This window comes from Mauremys mutica, chromosome 7 (assembly GCF_020497125.1).
Source record: "Mauremys mutica isolate MM-2020 ecotype Southern chromosome 7, ASM2049712v1, whole genome shotgun sequence".
NCBI lineage: Eukaryota > Metazoa > Chordata > Testudines > Geoemydidae > Mauremys > Mauremys mutica.
The window spans coordinates 95257547-95275230 of NC_059078.1; the positions used below are offsets into that span (position 1 = coordinate 95257547).

General features: G+C 44.5%; 2 protein-coding genes across 4 annotated transcripts in view; one reads left to right on the forward strand and one right to left on the reverse strand.

The window, feature by feature from the left end:
* The window catches only part of RNLS (renalase, FAD dependent amine oxidase), a 131135-nt gene extending 130003 nt beyond the window's left edge, over positions 1 to 1132 (reverse strand). Inside the window, exons 1-2 of one of the 2 annotated variants that reach the window (XM_045024085.1) lie at positions 910 to 1132; positions 243 to 348 (exon numbers count right to left, since the gene is read on the reverse strand). In XM_045024085.1, coding sequence (XP_044880020.1) covers positions 243 to 348; positions 910 to 1030 — 227 coding nt within the window. In that variant the 5' untranslated portion in view covers positions 1031 to 1132. The remainder of the gene's footprint in view (positions 1 to 242; positions 349 to 909) is intronic. The other variant, XM_045024086.1, reaches the window with a different exon arrangement.
* Positions 1133 to 2242: 1110 nt separating this feature from the next.
* The window catches only part of LOC123374412 (lysosomal acid lipase/cholesteryl ester hydrolase-like), a 36074-nt gene continuing 20632 nt past the window's right edge, over positions 2243 to 17684 (forward strand). The window contains exons 1-2 of one of the 2 annotated variants that reach the window (XM_045024354.1): positions 2243 to 2294; positions 6919 to 6971. In XM_045024354.1, the coding sequence (XP_044880289.1) occupies positions 2263 to 2294; positions 6919 to 6971 (85 nt within the window). In that variant the 5' untranslated portion in view covers positions 2243 to 2262. The remainder of the gene's footprint in view (positions 2295 to 6918; positions 6972 to 17684) is intronic. The other variant, XM_045024353.1, reaches the window with a different exon arrangement.

A 17684-nucleotide genomic window follows, 5' to 3' on the forward strand; every position in this document is an offset into this window, starting at 1 on the left:
ATAAACATAAGTCTTGTCATTTTTTTCACTTTAGTAACAAGTTGTTAGTAACATATGTGAGAAAACTCTGATAACTGCCCTTTGACAGCTGAAAATTATTTTTAAAGGATCACTTTGTCATCACCCTCTACATTTGTATCCTAGGCTGGGTAGTGCAACATGAATGATTAAAAAGATAACGCTCCCATGTTACTTTTCCTAATCCTTTTACAACTACACCAGCTTTTCAGTCACCTTCTCACCTTTGATGCTTTTGGGCATAGGCGGGTCTAAGCGTTATGTACTGTGCGCCCAGATCCGCTGTACAGCGAGGGTTATGCGGGCTCCTGCTTGTAGTCATTCTTCCTCCTGGGAACACGGAGATGTGACTAAAAGACGGCCAGGCTCTCCCCCATATACCGTCCCCGGACAAAGTTAGCGCCTAACACGTGGGGGTTGTAAAAACTTTCCAGCGGGAGGTTTGTCTGTCTGGTTCTGGCGCCCGGGGGAGGTCAGCGCCCCGGTTCTCGAGTCCTCCAGGCGAGGCCACCGGAGCCCTCGGCTGGCCTCCTTCCTGCACAGCTGTTAGCTCTCGCTCGGGCATATGCTGGCGCCCCGGCCCCGCTCACTAGCCCGGGGAGGAGAGTCCCTCTATCCGCTCCTGTTGTCAGGCCCTGCTGGCAGCTTTGCCCCCCAGCACGTCCGGAAGGCTGCGCTGTGCAATGTCTCCATGGGGCACTGCCCACGCCCCCCACGGCATGCAAACACCCGGGCCGTGCCTGGCTCCGGGCCGGGGGGCCATCCCCTCCCCAGGGCCGGTGCTTGTTGTGCGCCCGTGCCCGGGGCTGCCCCCCGCTGTCCCCGTGCATGGGCCGGGGCGGGGGGTTGTAAGTCCCGGCACAGGCCGCTCCGCCCGCGGCAGGGCCTCACCTGCTCCCCGGGCTTTGTCCCACAGCACGATGCGCAGCGGGCGCTGCGGCAGCTCTCTCCGCAGCAGCGCAGCGCACAGGCTGCCGGTCGGCCCGGCGCCCACGATCAGCACCCGCGCCATGGCGGCGGTGACTGGCCTACACGGAGCTGTGACTAGCAGCCCGGCTCTCCCACATCGCCTGGCTCGGGCGGCGGCCCCGGGCTCCTCCCGCTGCTGCTGCGGGCCCAACCAGCGCCTGGCCCGGCGGAGCCTGCCCCAGCCCCGCTCGCCTGCAGGGGGAGCAGCCGGGCCACTGGCCCGCAGTGACAGCCCGGCCCCGGGCGCCCCCTGGCGGAGCCGGCCCCCGGAGCGCCGCGCAGTAGCTGCCCGGGCTCAGGTGGGGGACCAGCTTTCACAGTGGGGGGTCGGGGCGGGATTCCGGCTGCTTTGTGTCCATGGGAGAGCAGAGCTCTGTCTGTCACGCGCGCACACGAGAGACAGGGACACGCACAAATCACACATGTACCCCGCAGGCGGCCGTGCAAAAACAAATCCCTGCCCAGCACGATCCGTACGCGCTCCGCATGCAGATCTTCCTCCCCCCGCGCCACTCCCTATACAGGAGTCAAACGACAGCTCAGGTAATTGAATGCCCAATCCTGCAAGTGACTCTGCATGAAGAAACTCCCCATGCAGGGATGGGTCCACTCATTGGGGGGGGCGGGGAGTGTCACTTGCAGGACTGGGATCTAACTGGGTACTCCCAACAGCAATCTACAATTTTCAACATTTAAATGAAATTCAGAATTTAGAGCTACACAAGGTTAGATATTTAATTTCTCCCTTAGAAGAAGGCCACCAATAATTATTATAATAAAATTCTTTGAATTGCAGAAACTCAGGAAAGTACTGTCTCCATTTATATATGCATTTCAATGAACCCTTTTAATTGCCTTAAAATATTTCTCCTCAAATTAATTTCTATACTATTAAAATTATGTTAAAAGGTTGTTAAAGTCGAATGATTAAGCACACTAATGTTAGGAAATGCAAATGTACTATAGAATATCATACAATTGTTTCATACAACCTAGTAAGTCACATCTTGTGACATATAGTGAGGCCTTAGTCCTGCAAAGCACTTCAGCAAGCGTTTAACCTTTAGTGTACATATAGTCTCATTGATTTCAGTAGAATTAATCACATGATTGAGATTATGCACATGCTGAAATGCTTTGCTGGTTTGGGGCCTGATGGAGATGGGGTTAACTGTGTTTACATAAGTGCTTAACTGTGCAACCTTAAATGTTATATATAAAAAATTAATTCGCTTTTTTCTTTTCCCCAGAAAAAAAAGTCAAAAGTCAGACCTCATGAGAGCATCCAGTCTCCTACATCTTACTAGGTTAGTAGGGGGAGCTTGTTTGAATATTTGTGCACTGCAGGGTACACACAGACTGCTTACTTGATGCACCTTACTTGATGCACCTTACAAATGAGATGGGCTGCTATGAGCTCTGCCTCACTCAGTACACAGCAGATGGAAATTTGTATCTTGCACACAATATTTATTTGATCCTGGACAGCTGAATTTTTTTCTTAGGCATGTAGAATAGCTTTCCATTTTATTATGATCAATCCTTTATATTAGAGACATGCAAGTAAATATCCGTATCTGTTTTGCAAGACTGAATTCTTAAAAGATGAACAGGGATGAGGCAGGTTTCAGAGTAGTAGCCGTGTTAGTCTGTATCTGCAAAAAGAATAGGAGTTCTTGTGGCACCTTAGAGACTAACAAATTTATTGTAGCATAAGCTTTCGTGGGCTACAGCTCACTTCATCGGATGCATGTAGTGGAAAATACAGAAGGAAGATATATACACACAGGGAGCATGAAACAATGGGTGTTATCATGCACATTATAAGGAGAGTGATCAGTTAAGGTGAGCTGTTGTCAGCAGGAGAGAAAAATAACTTTGTAGTGGTAATGAAAATGGCCCATTTCCAGCACTTGACAAGGAGATATAAGGATATAAGGGATGAGGCAGGGCTTGATGAACCGCATAAAAGATCTAAAAGAAGCACTGAGAGTAAGTCCTACAATACAGCCAATCTTTGCTTTCAGCACTGCAGATATACATAAATAATCCTACAAACTGAACTGCAGATTTATGATGTACACTGTTCCATCACATATAACTCAGTCAAATCAAAACCAGTTTTCACCAGAGCACTTGAAAGTCCTTTTCCTCAACAAGGACCCTTTCCCAGCCAAATATCAACTTCCTACCCCCACTGCTAAAGCTGTGTAAAATTTTAATTAAAATTCTATTTGAATTAGTAACATCAAGTGCAACATTATACTTCCTCATGCAGTTTCCATTTGTAATACTTGTCATTTGTATATTATGTGTACTTATTATTATGTCTATCTGATTGTGCTGTACACAGCACATTAGTAAGTAATGTTATTTAGCCTACAAATATTAAATGAAGTAATTACAGTCTGGCATGGCTTCTTAGGATATGATATATTGAGTTGTATCTTCATGAGTGTTACGTGCCAAGCTTCGCTTCAAGAACTCCAACAGAAAGATCATTATTTAGGGATTCCTCAGAACCACTGTAAGCCTCATGGATTTAAGAGGTTGTAGTTGCCTTTATTAGCTTAAACTAACACTCCCTATAGCAGGGTTGGGCAAACATTTTGGCCCGAGGGCCACATCTGGGTGGGGAAATTGCATGCAGGAGGGAGTGCGTGTGGTATGCAGGAAGGGGCTCAGGGCAAGGGGTTGGGTGCAGGCAGGGTGCAACAGGGAGTTGGGGTGCAGGAGGGGTTCAGGGTGCAGACTCTGGCCCGGCACTGCTTACCTGGAGTGGCACCGGCGCCCACTGGGCCCAGGGCAGGCTCCCTGCCTGCCTGGCCCTGCGCCGCTCCCGGAAGCGGCCAGCACCATGTCCCTGTGGCCCCTGGGGTAGGGAGGGGAAAGGGCTCCGCACACTGCCCTCACCTGTGGGTACCTCCCCCGAAACTCCCATTGGCAGTGGTTTCACATTCCCGGCCAATGGGAGCTGAAGGAGGTGGTTCCTGCAGGTGAGGGCAGCGCGTGGAGCCTTCTGCCCCCCTCCTTCCTCAGGGGCTGCAGGGACGTGGCACCAGCCGCTTCCGGGAATGGCACAGGACCCACAGTACCATGAGGGTGGCAATCCCATGGGCCAGATCCAAAGCCCTGATGGGCAGGATCTGGCCGGTGGGCCATAGTTTGCAAACCTGTGCTCTGTAGGAATAAAAGGGATTACTAAAGACTAAATATAAACACTGAAGTATGCAGAAACCCTTCCCCCGACTACAACAGGCTATGCAGTATTATATACACATATGTGCAGCTAGTTTGGGCACAAAGGCCTGAATCTGATGTCAGATACATACATGATCACAGACTCCCCAATTACCACATAACTCGTGCTGATATCTGACCAGACTCATCTAGGTTAATAATCATCTTGCAGTGTCCTCCATTCAAGTTTGTTATACAGGTAAAATCAGGGGCCTCATTCATGGATAGTAGTGACTATATTATCCACTGAATTTGCTGTTAACAGCGTATAACAGAGAACTGGGTTTCTGCCAGTCAAGACAAGGCTCCCTAATGATGGTGAGTCCGGAGTGACTGATGTTAAACACTGTGAATCTAGTCTCTGCATTCTGTCTCATCTACACCTGCTCACTGTGCCGGGGTGAAGGGGCCCAGTTTAAGCTCCATTAATTTTGCACAATGATGTAACTTGCACACTAGTATTCTAACCACTGTGTACTCACTACTGTTCCTGACAATTATCTCCACAAATGTATCATCATATGAGTGCTTCAGATTGTGCCTCAGCCATGTTTTAGATGCCTTCCTTTTAGTGTTAGCAGGCAATAGCTATGTTTTTAAACATCAATTAGCAGTGTGCACACCTTTAAAACATGCTGGTTAATCATGGTCAAGCCTAGGTCCCCCATCTGCTGGGTAGACAAGACCAAAAATGAGAATGTATAACTATTTGCAAGAGCAAAATGATATTATTTATTACAAACTGTAACCACTGAAATATCCAGGTGTGTGCAATTTACGATACACTCTTGCTTCAAAATGTTTGAACAGTCGACAACATAACCCCAACAGTAAATGCCCCAGTCACAGCGATGGGTGCTATCAGTGCATGCAGCGGTTGGGGATCTGCTCTCCTATTCACTTCTGAAAAAAATAATGGTGAAAGCATGTAGTGCATTCTGCCTTTTTTTTTTCTTCTCTCCTTTATAGCCATCTGAGCCATCATGTTTCAGGCTTATTCCATTTTGAATATAACTCTCACAATGTAATTTGTAGTTTTCTACATGGCTGGGCTAACATCTAAATGACAGCAAAGGTCTGAATAATCCCCCAAAAAACATTAGTTTTAACTCCCAGTTGGGACAGTTTCAATGGTAAAGTTGTTATAGGCGGTGCTGGTAGTTCTGTCTATATTTAAGGTTATACAGCTCTGTTTTCAGTTACTTATACCATTGTCAAATTGTAACTGGGCTGAAATTTGCCATGCCAGGTGCAGGGTTTCAGCAAAAATCATTTGGTTGTTTCCAAAAATGAGATTTAGAGAGAAATATGTTGGTTTTGCCCATGCTAAAAAAAATTCGTACAACCTTTTGTTTGAGAAACTCTTGTTCCTCCATGCTTTGGAGCAGAGACTTGAATTTTTGCAGAAAGATTTTGCCTATTGCTGTTGCGGGGGGGGGGGGGGGGGGGGGGGGGGTGGGGGGAGAGGAGAGGAGAAGGCCTAAACTTGGCAACTTATAAGTCTTTGAAAAATCTGTTTTCATGTGCTCAGTAGAGACTTGTTAGAACTTGGCAGCTAAATTCTCTGAAGATTTCCCCTGCACTGAACATGCTTCATCGTTAGGCTTTAAGAGCTGAACAGGACTTTCTGGGGAGGGGAGGGGGTGTCCTTCTATTGGTCACTAGAGGTTGTGTAGTGCTGGGCACTGGAACTCAGAGTCTCATCTGGGCTTTCTCTCAGTGCTCCCTACTGGCACCCAGGCAGTGTGAAAGAGGTTGGAGACAGCCTGACCCGGGTCGAATGCAGAGAAGACAGGAACCAGAGCAGGGGGAGTAGGGAAGAAATGGAGGACTAAAACCAGCTGGGCAAAGGGACTGGGTAAAGGAGCCAGGCAGGAGACTGGGAGTGGTCATGGAGGGAAGACTGCAACATGGATGGGGAGCCCCAATGTGAGACTAAGACTGCCTCAGCAAGAAGAATGGGACTAGGATGGGGAGCATGAGGGGTGGGAACTGGGACTGGCTTGGTGAGGCAACTGGTACAAGAAGCTGGAGGGAGGCGGAAAACAGATTGAATGAGGATCCTGTATGTAGGGAGGCAATGGGGGATTTGATTGGCTGGGCAAGCAGACTGAGTCAAGGAGCCTGGGAGAGGACTGGGAGTGTCAGTGGGGATAGGGGAAGAATGGGACTCAGATGGGGAGCCCTGGGGGGGAAGACTAGGATTGCCTGGACAAAGAGACAGGAACTGGTATGAGAGGCTGGGGTGGCAGGAAAGACTGGGATGAGGAGCTGGAAGAGGAAACTGAGACTGTGGAAATAACAGGTTGGAGGGATGGAGAAGAAAGTGTCAGGTTTGGGGGAAATGAGCAGAAGGGTCTGTGCCCACGAGAGTATACTCCGTTCTAGTGCTGGTCCATGTAGAGTATGACTGTTATTGCAAGCAGTTACTCATTAGCTCTAGTGACAGAGATCTGTGCAGTGGATCTAAAGGTTCCAACCCTGTTTATGAAAAATCTGGGTGTCAATGATTCCACCTGATGCAATTTCTGTTTTTTCTATTTCCTTTTTTAAAAACCAAGGAAATTACACACAAAACAGCCATGTTAAGAAATGCTAGAATTAAAGTACCCATGCAAACTTGATTAAGTCCCCTTGTGCATATGCATTGTGATACAATTATTAATTGCATTATCAAACATTTTTCCACAGGACCCCTGCCTCATTCAGTGCCCAGGATGAACCAGCTCTGAGAATGAATCAAGGTATGTAGTGAGGGAGGCGTTGTCTATACAACCTTGCCTCATTTGTTGCAGAAGTGGTCTGAAGTGCTAAGCATTCACAGTTGCAAATGAGGTTCTTTGAACATATAAAGTACTATGAAAAATCAGGCCCTAGCAATCTCAAATTGGGCACCCAAATTAATGGTCACTTTTGACCTTTATTTCCTCTATGCTTTAGTTGCCCATTTGCAAAATAGGGATAAGACCACTGCCAAGCTGTCTGGAGTGGCTCATGACCATGAGTGTTAAACTCAGGGCAGACTGCTACAAACCACAGCACAAACCCCAAATTGGTTGTGTGCTCTGTAATTAGATTTCACCAACCAAGTATCAAATGTAAACTCCTCAAGCAGTATAACAGCCTTAACATGGAGTCACAGACAGTCCCCTTGGGCTCTCCGGTCTATCCTGCTATCCAGGCAAGCCTGCCTTTGAGATAGATTGTCCCTTATACCAAAAATCACAACTAACACGGCTACCCCTCTGATACTTAACAATATTTTAGGTTACTCCCAATCCCAAAGGGCCAGTCACTTATCCCAGGTCAGTTGCACCTTAGATCTTTCACTATAGACAAAGTTTATATAGGATTGGCTATAAGCGAAAACAAATGTATTAACTAGGAAAAGGAAATACCTGCTTTAACATTGTAAATAACTCGTAAACATACACACACAAATGAGTTATAGTTGGTAACAGAAGCTGCTGTATTATGCAAGCTCTGTATGCCCTTTAGGATTAAGCAGCTTTGGGATCCCTTGCTTAAATTTAAGAAATATTGCCCTCTCCAAATTCCAAGCAGCATAATGATATAATTTCTTCTGGTCAGGGATGTTCATCCCGTTCCCCCAGAGTTCAAACTTCAATGGGACAGTTCAAACCATGATGGGTTTGTGCATGTCCCCTTTTCATGGGTGTGGGGGAGCAATCAACAAAGTCTTTTGTCCACCGATGTTTCATAATGGTTCGTCTGGGGTCTATAGGCCTTTTGTTGTGCAGGAGATGACACCTCTTGTAATAAACTAGTCTTGGGGTACGTCTACACTACGGGACTATTCCGAATTTGCATAAACCGGTTTTGTAAAACAGATTTTATAAAATCGAGTGCGCGCGGCCACACTAAACACATTAAATCGGTGGTGTGCGTCCATGGTCCGAGGCTAGCGTCGATTTCTGAAGCGTTGCACTGGGGGTAGCTATCCCGTAGCTATCCCATAGTTCCCGCAGCCTCCCCCGCCCCTTGGCATTTCCGGGTTGAGATCCCAGTGCCTGATGGGGCAAAAATCATTGTCGCGGCTGGTTCTGGGTAAATGTCGTCAGTCACTCCTTCCTCTGGGAAAGCAACGGCAGACAAGCATTTCGCACCTTTTTTTCCTGGATTGCCCTGGCAGATGCCATAGCATGGCAATCATGGAGCCTGTTTTGCCTTTTGTGACTGTCACCGTATGTGTACTAGATGCCGCTGACAGAGGCGATTCAGCAGCGCTACACAGCAGCATGCTTTTGCTTTTGCATGACAGCAGAGATGGTTATCAGCCATACTGCACCATCTACCAATCCATAAATTGGTAATAAGATGATCATGGCTACCAGTCCTTTTGCACTGTTCCATTTGCTGCTGTCATAAGTGCCCCTGGCTGCTCTTAGCCAGGGGCGCAAAAGCCAAAATTGGGAATGACTCCCTGAGTCAATCCCTCCTTTTTGGTATCTAAAAATAGAATCAGTCCTGCATAGAATATGGGCAAGTGTACTAGAGAACCACTGTATCAGAGAACCAGAGAGCACAGCTGCTCTGTGTCAGATCCTGCAGAAATTATGAGCTGTATGCTATTCACAGGGGGTGCTCCTGCAACAACCCTTCCTGTTCATTTCATTCTTCCCCCAGCCTTCATGGGCTACCGTAGCATTGTCCCCCCACTTGTGTGATGAAGTAATAAAGAATGCAGGAATAAGACACAGTGACTTGTTAGTGAAGGCAGCCTCCAGCTGCTATGATAGTCCAGACAGGACAGTAAGGAGTGCATCCCTCTGCTAGTTCAGGGGCACTTGAATCTTTTCTTTACACATGAAGGGTGGGGGCTGATGGAGCTCAGCCCCCTGTTGCTATGACGATGATGGATATCAGCCATACTGCACCATCTACCAGGAAAAATTAGGACCAGGCGACCTTGATCGACCTGTCCCAAGCAAGTTGGTATGGTTACCAGTCCTTTTGCACTGCCCCATGTGCCAATAGGCTGATGATGAGGACGGGTAGCAGTCCTATTGTACCATCAGCCACCCATGGCGGGGTGGGAGGAAGGATGTTGTTGTTGTTGAGTGCTGCACCATCCCGTCTATCTGCAGCATTCAGTAAAGATAGGGTGACATGTAAAAGAGTCAAGACAGGATTGTTTTCCCTTTCACTTCTGGGGGTGGGTGGGGGGGGTGCGTAAATTGCCTAGCTATGCCCTGACCCACCGCGGACACTGTTTTTGACCCTAGAAGCATTTGGAGCTCAGCCAAGAATGCAAATGCTTTTCAGAGACTGCAGGAACTGTGGGATAGCTTGAGTCCTCCAGTCTATGAGCGTCCATTTGATTCTTTGGCTTTCCGTTACGCTTGCCACGCAGCAGTGCGCTGAGTCCCTGCTATGGCGTCTGTCTGGAGATATTTAAAAAATGATTTTGAATTTCGTCTTCTGTAACGGAGCGCTGATAGAACAGTTTTGCCTGCCCTTACAGCGATCATGTCCGCATCGTCCATGCTGGAGCTCTTTCTTTATTTTGATTTTTAACTGCATCACCACCCGTGGTGATCGGAGCTCCACGCTGGGCAAACAGGAAATATTCAAAAGTTCGCGGGGCTTTTCCTGTCTACCTGGCCACTGCATCCGAGTTCAGATTGCTGTCCAGAGCGGTCAGTGGTGCACTGTGGGATACCGCCCGGAGGCCAATACCGTCGATCAGCGGCCACACTAACCCTAATCCGATATGGTAATACTGATACTAGCGCTACTCCTCTCGTTAGGGAGGAGTACAGAAACCGGTTTAAAGAGCCATTAAAATCGATATAAGGTGCCTCCTAGTGTGGACGGTTGTGGCGTTAAATCGGTTTTACGCTCCTAAAACCGGTTTAAACGCGTAGTGTAGACCAGGCTCTGGCAATACTTCTTTATTGGATACAGATGTTGTTATAAGTGATATTGCTACATGCAGCAACTCTCAAGCATTTCATAACATCTAAACACATCTCTATAAATCTAATACCTATTTTAACAAAACTAACACAGAGACGAGCCAGACTGATTTTCAGCTATGTCATTGTTCGGTGAGACCTATGGGCCTTGGCATGGACTGGCACCTAAACTGCCAGCATCACAACCACCACCTCACTTCACAAGGATGTTGTGAAAATAAATGTATTCGTGTTTGTGAAGCACTCTGACAGTATGCTATTGAACCTCATAGAAGCACCCAGGAGGAAATTAATAATTCTGTATTAAAAGCAAGGTTTGAATACTATGCAGTAAATAAGGCCTGGGGCCACACACTGAACAATGGGGCTAAAACAAAATATTGAATAATACCATCCATCCTATGCTGGATGAAGCAGAATCTGAATGAAGCAGGGGGTCTGTGATTTTCCACTATTTTTTCCCCATTTTTTTGTGTGTGTTCTTATGTACAATAGAGTAAGAAAAACACTCAATTGTATCTAAAGCACTTAAGAAAATACTATCTTTCTGTCCTTCCCCATATTCTTTCAGGAAGGACTTTCAAGCTATACCACATATTGCAACATAGCTCCTAAACAGCCAGCAACATTTTAAACTCTGAACCCTCTAACTCTTGTAAATCTTTTAAATGCTAGCATAAGAAACAGGCAAAGGGGATTTATTTTATTTTCCTCTTTCACTGGTGCCAAAAAAAGAGAGAGAGAACAAACACTGAAAAAGGGGGAGGGAGGGAGCATACTCTCCCCTATCACACACTTTTTCGTTTCTGTGCATTTAGATTAAAACAAAATATGAAGTGCTTCATCACAAAGAATTCTGCACTTTGAATACAGTATTAATGACATTTTCTAGAGAATAATGTCAGTACCTTCTGCAAGCATTAACCTATGACTAGCATTTCAGATTCTCCATGTCTGACTCACTCCATAGACAAGGGTCCACACCATGCCTGTTCTGTGTCTTCCCCTTTAATTTTCTCATTCCCCCCCCCCCCACATTTCTCCTCCTTACTGACTAGCTTTATTCCAGTATCATCTGAAACCTGTAACTCTGAATGTCTCTCTCTTCCTTTACTGTTTTAATCATTTGACTCTATAAAGTATTGCAGTCTTCCTTTTTTTTTTTTTTTTAATAGCAACTACACAGTTACGGCTTTCTTCCAGTCCAGAGGCTGGGCACATGCCTCTTTTGCTATTTGTACGTGGCACTTTGTATGGCAATGTCTATGTTTAAATCAAGAGTGAGCAAAACACCACTGTAATGTGTGACCAGGCATAGGCCAGCAGATAGGAAACCCAAGGCCAAGTCTAAGGTTAGATATCAGTTTTTCTATATGATGTTTTATTAGGAAATGACAGTCAACGGTTATGCCAACTATTGCAGAAATTGGGAAGTGGGTTAGAAATAACCACCACCACAAAAAAAGTCACTGTGTGGAAAGGTAGAAAACTTCCTGTGGTTCATGCTGTTAACTTTCACTGTTTCCAATGTCCTTGCTGTAATATTATTATTCAGTAGCTGTTCTAAAGAGCCTTTATCAACATATATTTCAATGTTTTATTTAATAACCTGTATCTCATAGGACCAAATTCTGGCCTCAGTTGAGGATTATGCACCGTAGGCCTGGTCTACACTGGTGGGGAGAAGGAGGTCAATGTAAGATACGCAACTTCAGTTATGGGAATAGTGTAGCTGAAGTCGACGTATCTTATTTAGTCTTACCTCCTGTCCTCACGGCGCGGGATCAATGGCCGTGGCTCCCCCGTCGACTCCGTTTCCGCCGCTCGCCCTGGTGGAATTCCGGAGTTGACGGGAGCGCGTTCGGGGATTGATATATCACGTCTAGACGAGACATGACATATCGATCCCTGATAGATCGATCGCTACCCACCAATCTGGCAGGTAGTCTGGGTGTACCCTCAGAAGATAAGAGTAGGAGACATAGGATATACTGAATTTTCAGAAGTAACCATTTATTTTGGGTGTGTCAGCTTCTGGGTACCAATCTGAGGCACCTAGGGCCAGATCCCCAAGGTATTTAGGTTCCTAAAGTCATAATTCTTTAAATGTCCACAGCTATGAAGACCCTAAAGTTTAGATTTATTAAGCTAGTTAACAGCAGGTTGAACAGATTTTTCTCTTCTGACTGCAACATACCATTTATTACAGGGGTTATAGGAGGCTGGTAAGAGGATGGAATATGAGGTATTGGGCTACTAAATACTTTTGAGGATCTGGACCTTAAAGCCTGATTTTTTTCAGAGATGCCAAGGACTTGAAGCTCCCATGGGTTACTTTTGAGAAGTTTGTAATCTTTATCTGGTTCCAAGATTTTGAGCACTGTTAATTTTTAGTATACTTTTTCTATTCTTTGTCTTTCTTTTAGCTCATCCTTCTTTTAGGGACGAGACAACCCGTTACCTCAAAACTATTCCATTCCCTGCCCAGCCACCTATAACTCTTTTCTATTCTGAAATCGACAAACCATTTATTAAAGATCTGTTCAACCTGCTGTTAACTAGCTTAATAAATGTAACCTTTTGCGTCTTTATATCTGTGGGCATTATACCAAAACATGTATTTTGAAAATATACTTAGTGTGGTCACCATATTTATCATTTTCCTTTACAGTGTTTCCAAAACTTCTGAAAACTGAACCCCCTTGGGAAAATGAAATCAGTTGCATCCCCTGCAATCCCACCATGAATTCTTAATGGCTTGTCCAGCTTAATGTATACATCTTCCACATTGTCCTGGCTGCTTCGGCATTTACCAAAGTTTGGGAAATTTCAATAATTTGTCTATGATAACATCTACAATGTACTGGACACCTTCCAGATATTCCAAAAGAGAGAGCCCTTGTTCCAAACGTCTCACAGTGTGCTGTGCTGTTTTTAAATGAATTGTATGATTCTTAATGCAACAATTTACATCTTATCTAGTGGTGAATTAAAGCTCACTGTGGACTGTATCCAGTCCAACCAAAGGGCCCTGAACTACAAATCATGCCACATCTGGCTCCCTGTCCTGTCAGTTCTACTTCTTGTTTCTAAGGTCATGTCTACGCTACCATTTATGTCAGCAATACTTATGTATTTATATCTGTGGGCATTATACTAATTTAGCCAGCATAAGTGGTGGTGTGGACAACACTATGTTGTCAGGAGAGCTTCTCCCACTGACATAGCAACCGCCGCTTGTTGGGAGTGGATTAATTATGTAGACTGGAGAACTCTCTTCTGTCAGCATAGAGCTGCTACAGTAGAGATCTTACAGTGCACAGCTGCATCAGTACAGCTGTGCTGCTCTAAGGTCTCTAGTGTCGACATAACTCAGTCCCTTGTAGATTGCAACACTCTAGTATTTCTAGTGTTTGCTGCTGGCAAAATCCTACCTATCATACTATAAAAAGTGATCAGGCTAAATAAAATGGGGGGCTATTCAAACCACATACATTTTCAGTAGAAAATGTTTTTATCAGTTGGAAACTGAGCTCATTACTAAGTTTGAGGCAAATTATAGAGATCTAGATTATTTTCTCAACTGGGGTAGATAATGGCTTTACTTCTGAATATAGTTATCTGATTTTAGAAAAATGGAAAGGCTTCTTATATATCTCCATTAACTAGCTGGAATTCTCATATTGAAGAAAACTTGAGCTTGAATTGGCAACAGGCCAGTAACACTTCTATTTGTAACAGAGGTGGTAACCATTGTAAAGGTGTTGTCTCACATCTCCAGTTAAGACATTCCATGCATTACAATGACTGGGGCTCAATGTAGTTTAAAGTGATTTCTTTTCTGTTTTGAATCCCATTTTACAGTTGTCTTTTCAGGCCCCATAGAAGTTAATTTTGCAATGAGTTGAGTAGTGTTCTATTGCTAGATTTACCTTTTCCTTTATGAAGCATAACTTTTCATGTCACTGAATTGTTTGTTTGTTTTGGGAGTGGTTTATTTTACCAAAGAGTTTGGTGTATGTTTAGTAAATGTGCTATGCCTACTATTCATCAGTATAATTTATAGAGAAACATGATTGATTCTCCTGGGACTGGCAGATTTTCCTTCATGAGCTATTCGAGTTAAAATCAAGTAGAAGTGGGTCAGCTGGAAAATGCGGTTCTGGGTTTAGAGGTAGGCATCTAAAGCAGTCAGAAAGCTATGAGTACAAGTGAAATCTCAGAAGAAAATAAGGCTGGTATATAGAGTCCCTGTTGGTGTTTTTACAGAAGGTGAGTTTATTAAATTGAATACAGATATCAGTGAGAGTTTGGAAACACAAGATTTACAGTTAGAAGGAAAATCTTTCTATGTTCAGCTGGTAAGTCAGTCACCAAGGCTGCTTGGAAAGAGGGAGACAGGAGTGCCCTCAGAAAGAACTACATGAGGTATGAGTTAGGCCCTTTATTTTCATTTTTTTTCCCAGGAATTTATCAGGTTTAATTGAAATATTTAAAAAAATGGGACGGTATCAGTAAAAATTAAAAGGAAGTCAACAAGTAAGGGAGGGGTCCCCATACTCACAGGGAGTGAGGGGGAGGGATGCCTGGTACGCTTCGAGGGTACTCAGCATGTGCCAGTTGAAGAAGCCTTCCACTCCCTGCGGTGGTGGGTAGTCTCGGCTGCTGGAACCTGGCTCCTCACCCATCTTGCTCCCTGCACATTGTGGGGAAGCAAACTGGGCTGCACTGAAGGGTCAGGAGGTCAATGGAAGGCTGCAACCCATGTGTACTGGTTCCCATGCTGGGCAGAGCTCCCTTCTGATCCTAGCCCTTTAGTGTGGCCCCATCCACTTGCCTTGTGAAAGATTTCCAGGTCTCCAAAAAGCCAAAGTTCAGGTGAAAATCAATAAAAACACACATACTGGCTTTTTAAAAAACCTGGGAATTTTTCGGGAACAATCAGTACATGTTGATAATGAAGGACCTCAGATATGAGACAGCTCTTGGCAACAAGAGCTGTAACCACTCCAGGGTAGAGTCTATTGCTAAAGTGTGCACCAAGGAGCAGAAGACCTAGGGAAACCTCTGTGTGAAGGGGTGATAGGACACTAGTTAAGTAGCAAGTAACCCAGGGGCTCAATACTGAGCTCTTTATTCACAACTACTGCCAGTTTTCCAGCTAGAGCATTTAGACCTTAGTGAAGGCACCCAAGATAGTGATACTTTCGTGATAGCTGGGATAGCTCCCTTACCCTTACAAGTGCCATAAATTCTTTAGTGACCATAAATACTCAGAATCTCAATTTCAAATTTAACCCAAAAGGACACTGCCCTTAACACTGTGCCAAGATGTTGGTTCGATACTGCCACCAAATGAAGTGTCAGCTGAATTACTACAACCATTTGCTGTAGCACCTTGATGTTCCTTTGAGGTCTGCCATCCAAATACTGATCCATCTTCAATCTGTTTAGAGCATAAAAGCTGACAAACTTGTAGTGTACAATGGTATGGCTGCTGCATACTCTAAGGCTGCATTATGGTAGGTGTCTTGTTCACTAACGTATATTAATTTTCAGTACTTATTCCTATCTAGGAGTATTCTTAATATTTGAGTTCTCTCATCTCATTAGGTCTCCTATTACGATGTATGTGCATATGGATGTGATGGGGGGTGATATACACAATAGAGAAGCAATCCCTTCTTTGGTGTTTTCTTGCTCCCTACTCACTTTCCTCAGTGCAGGGATCCCCAATTCTTGAATGTATTTTTCTCAGTGTGCTTTTCTGGGACTGGCCCTGTTAACTGTGGCAGAGCCAAATAGCTACACATCTGAAGTTGCCCATTTTGTAACTGACTGAAGCTTGTTGCATCTGTCTCACACACACACAACACACATTTGAGAAATATCTGTTGTACTTCCACTGTTGTATTAATGTAGATGGAATATATGGGCCAAAGGTGTTAACATAATCCAGTCACTGTCCAACATTAAACAAGTTTCAGGATTAGGTATACAGAGACCTCAGCCTGCTTAGTACAATGGTAGACACACGATTAAAAGGTCTAAAAGATTTTTTAATTAAAGAAATGAAGGAAAATCAGTTAAAGCATTTGAAACGTAAAGTATTAAGTAATGCTTTCATTTTAACAACATCCCTCGTTCCTTTTTCCTTTAGCTGTAGAGTTTTTAATAGTAACCTTCCCCCACTTGTTTGACAGTCTCTTAGATGGTATCAGAGATGGTCATAAGTGTCTTTTTGGGGAAAGAGAAGTTACTTGAGGTGGCCTAGAGCTACTGTTAGTCAAATCCCATTTCATCCAGGTGATGTTTCGGATTCAGCTGGAGCCAGTAGAGGTGGTAATGTCACCTAGGTCCCTTTCTCTGGCCTGGTCTGGTCAGAACATATCTCAGGATCAGGATGATGAAGGCCCAGGGTCCCAGGAGATGAGGTGGTGGCCGCCTCAATGGTGAAACTTGCTTCAGTAGCATATTTTTCTCCCTAGAGTCTTTCTTTAAGGAACCATGAAGGGAATGGTGGGTGGAAAAGTCTATCCCTTCTTTATTTTGGCCACCAATTAGGACTAGTTTCTGACACTCATGGAGGATGGGTGTGGTCCCAAAGGACTGGAGAAAGGCAAACTTAGTACCGTTCAACAAGAACAAATAGGACCTGAAGAATTATAGGTCAATCAGCCTAACTTTGATACCTGGAAAGATACTGGAACAAATTATGAAACAATCAGTTTGTAAGCACCTGGAGGATAATAGGGTTATAAGGAATAGCCAATGTGGATTTATCAAGAACAATCTAATTTCCTTTGACAGGGATATTAGCCTAATGGATAGGAGGAAGCTATAGATGTGATGTATCTTGATTTTATAAGGCTTTTGACACATTCCCACGTGATGTTCTCATAAGCAAACTAAGGAAATGTGGTCTAGATGAAATTACTATAAGGTGGATGCACAATTGGTTGAAAGACTGCACTCAGGGTAGTTATTAATGGTTTACTGTCAAACTGGGGGGACGGGGGGATGACGACCTGTATCTAGTGAGGTACTGCAAAGTCTGTCTTGGGTCTGGTACTGTTCAATATTTTCATTAACTACTCAGATAATGGAGTGGAGAGTACGCTTATAAAATTTGCAGATGATACAAATCTGGGAGGGCTTGCTAGCACTTTGGAGGGCAGGGTTAGCATTCAAAATAACATTGATAAATGGAAGAATTGGTCAGAAATCAACAAGATGAAATTCAATAAAAACAAGTGGAAAGTATTATATGCTGGTAGGAAAAACATCAAACGCACAACTACAAAATGGGGAACTGGCTAAAGCTGAAAATGATCTGGAGGTTATAGTGGACCATAAATTGAATCAGTCAATATTATGCAGTTGTGAAAAAGGCTAATATCATTCAGGGGGTGTCTTAACAGGAGCAGAATAATTTCCTCCTGTGTCTTAACAGGAGTTAAGACACAGGAGGTAATTATTCTGCTCTACTTGGCATTTGTGAGGCCTCACTGGAATACT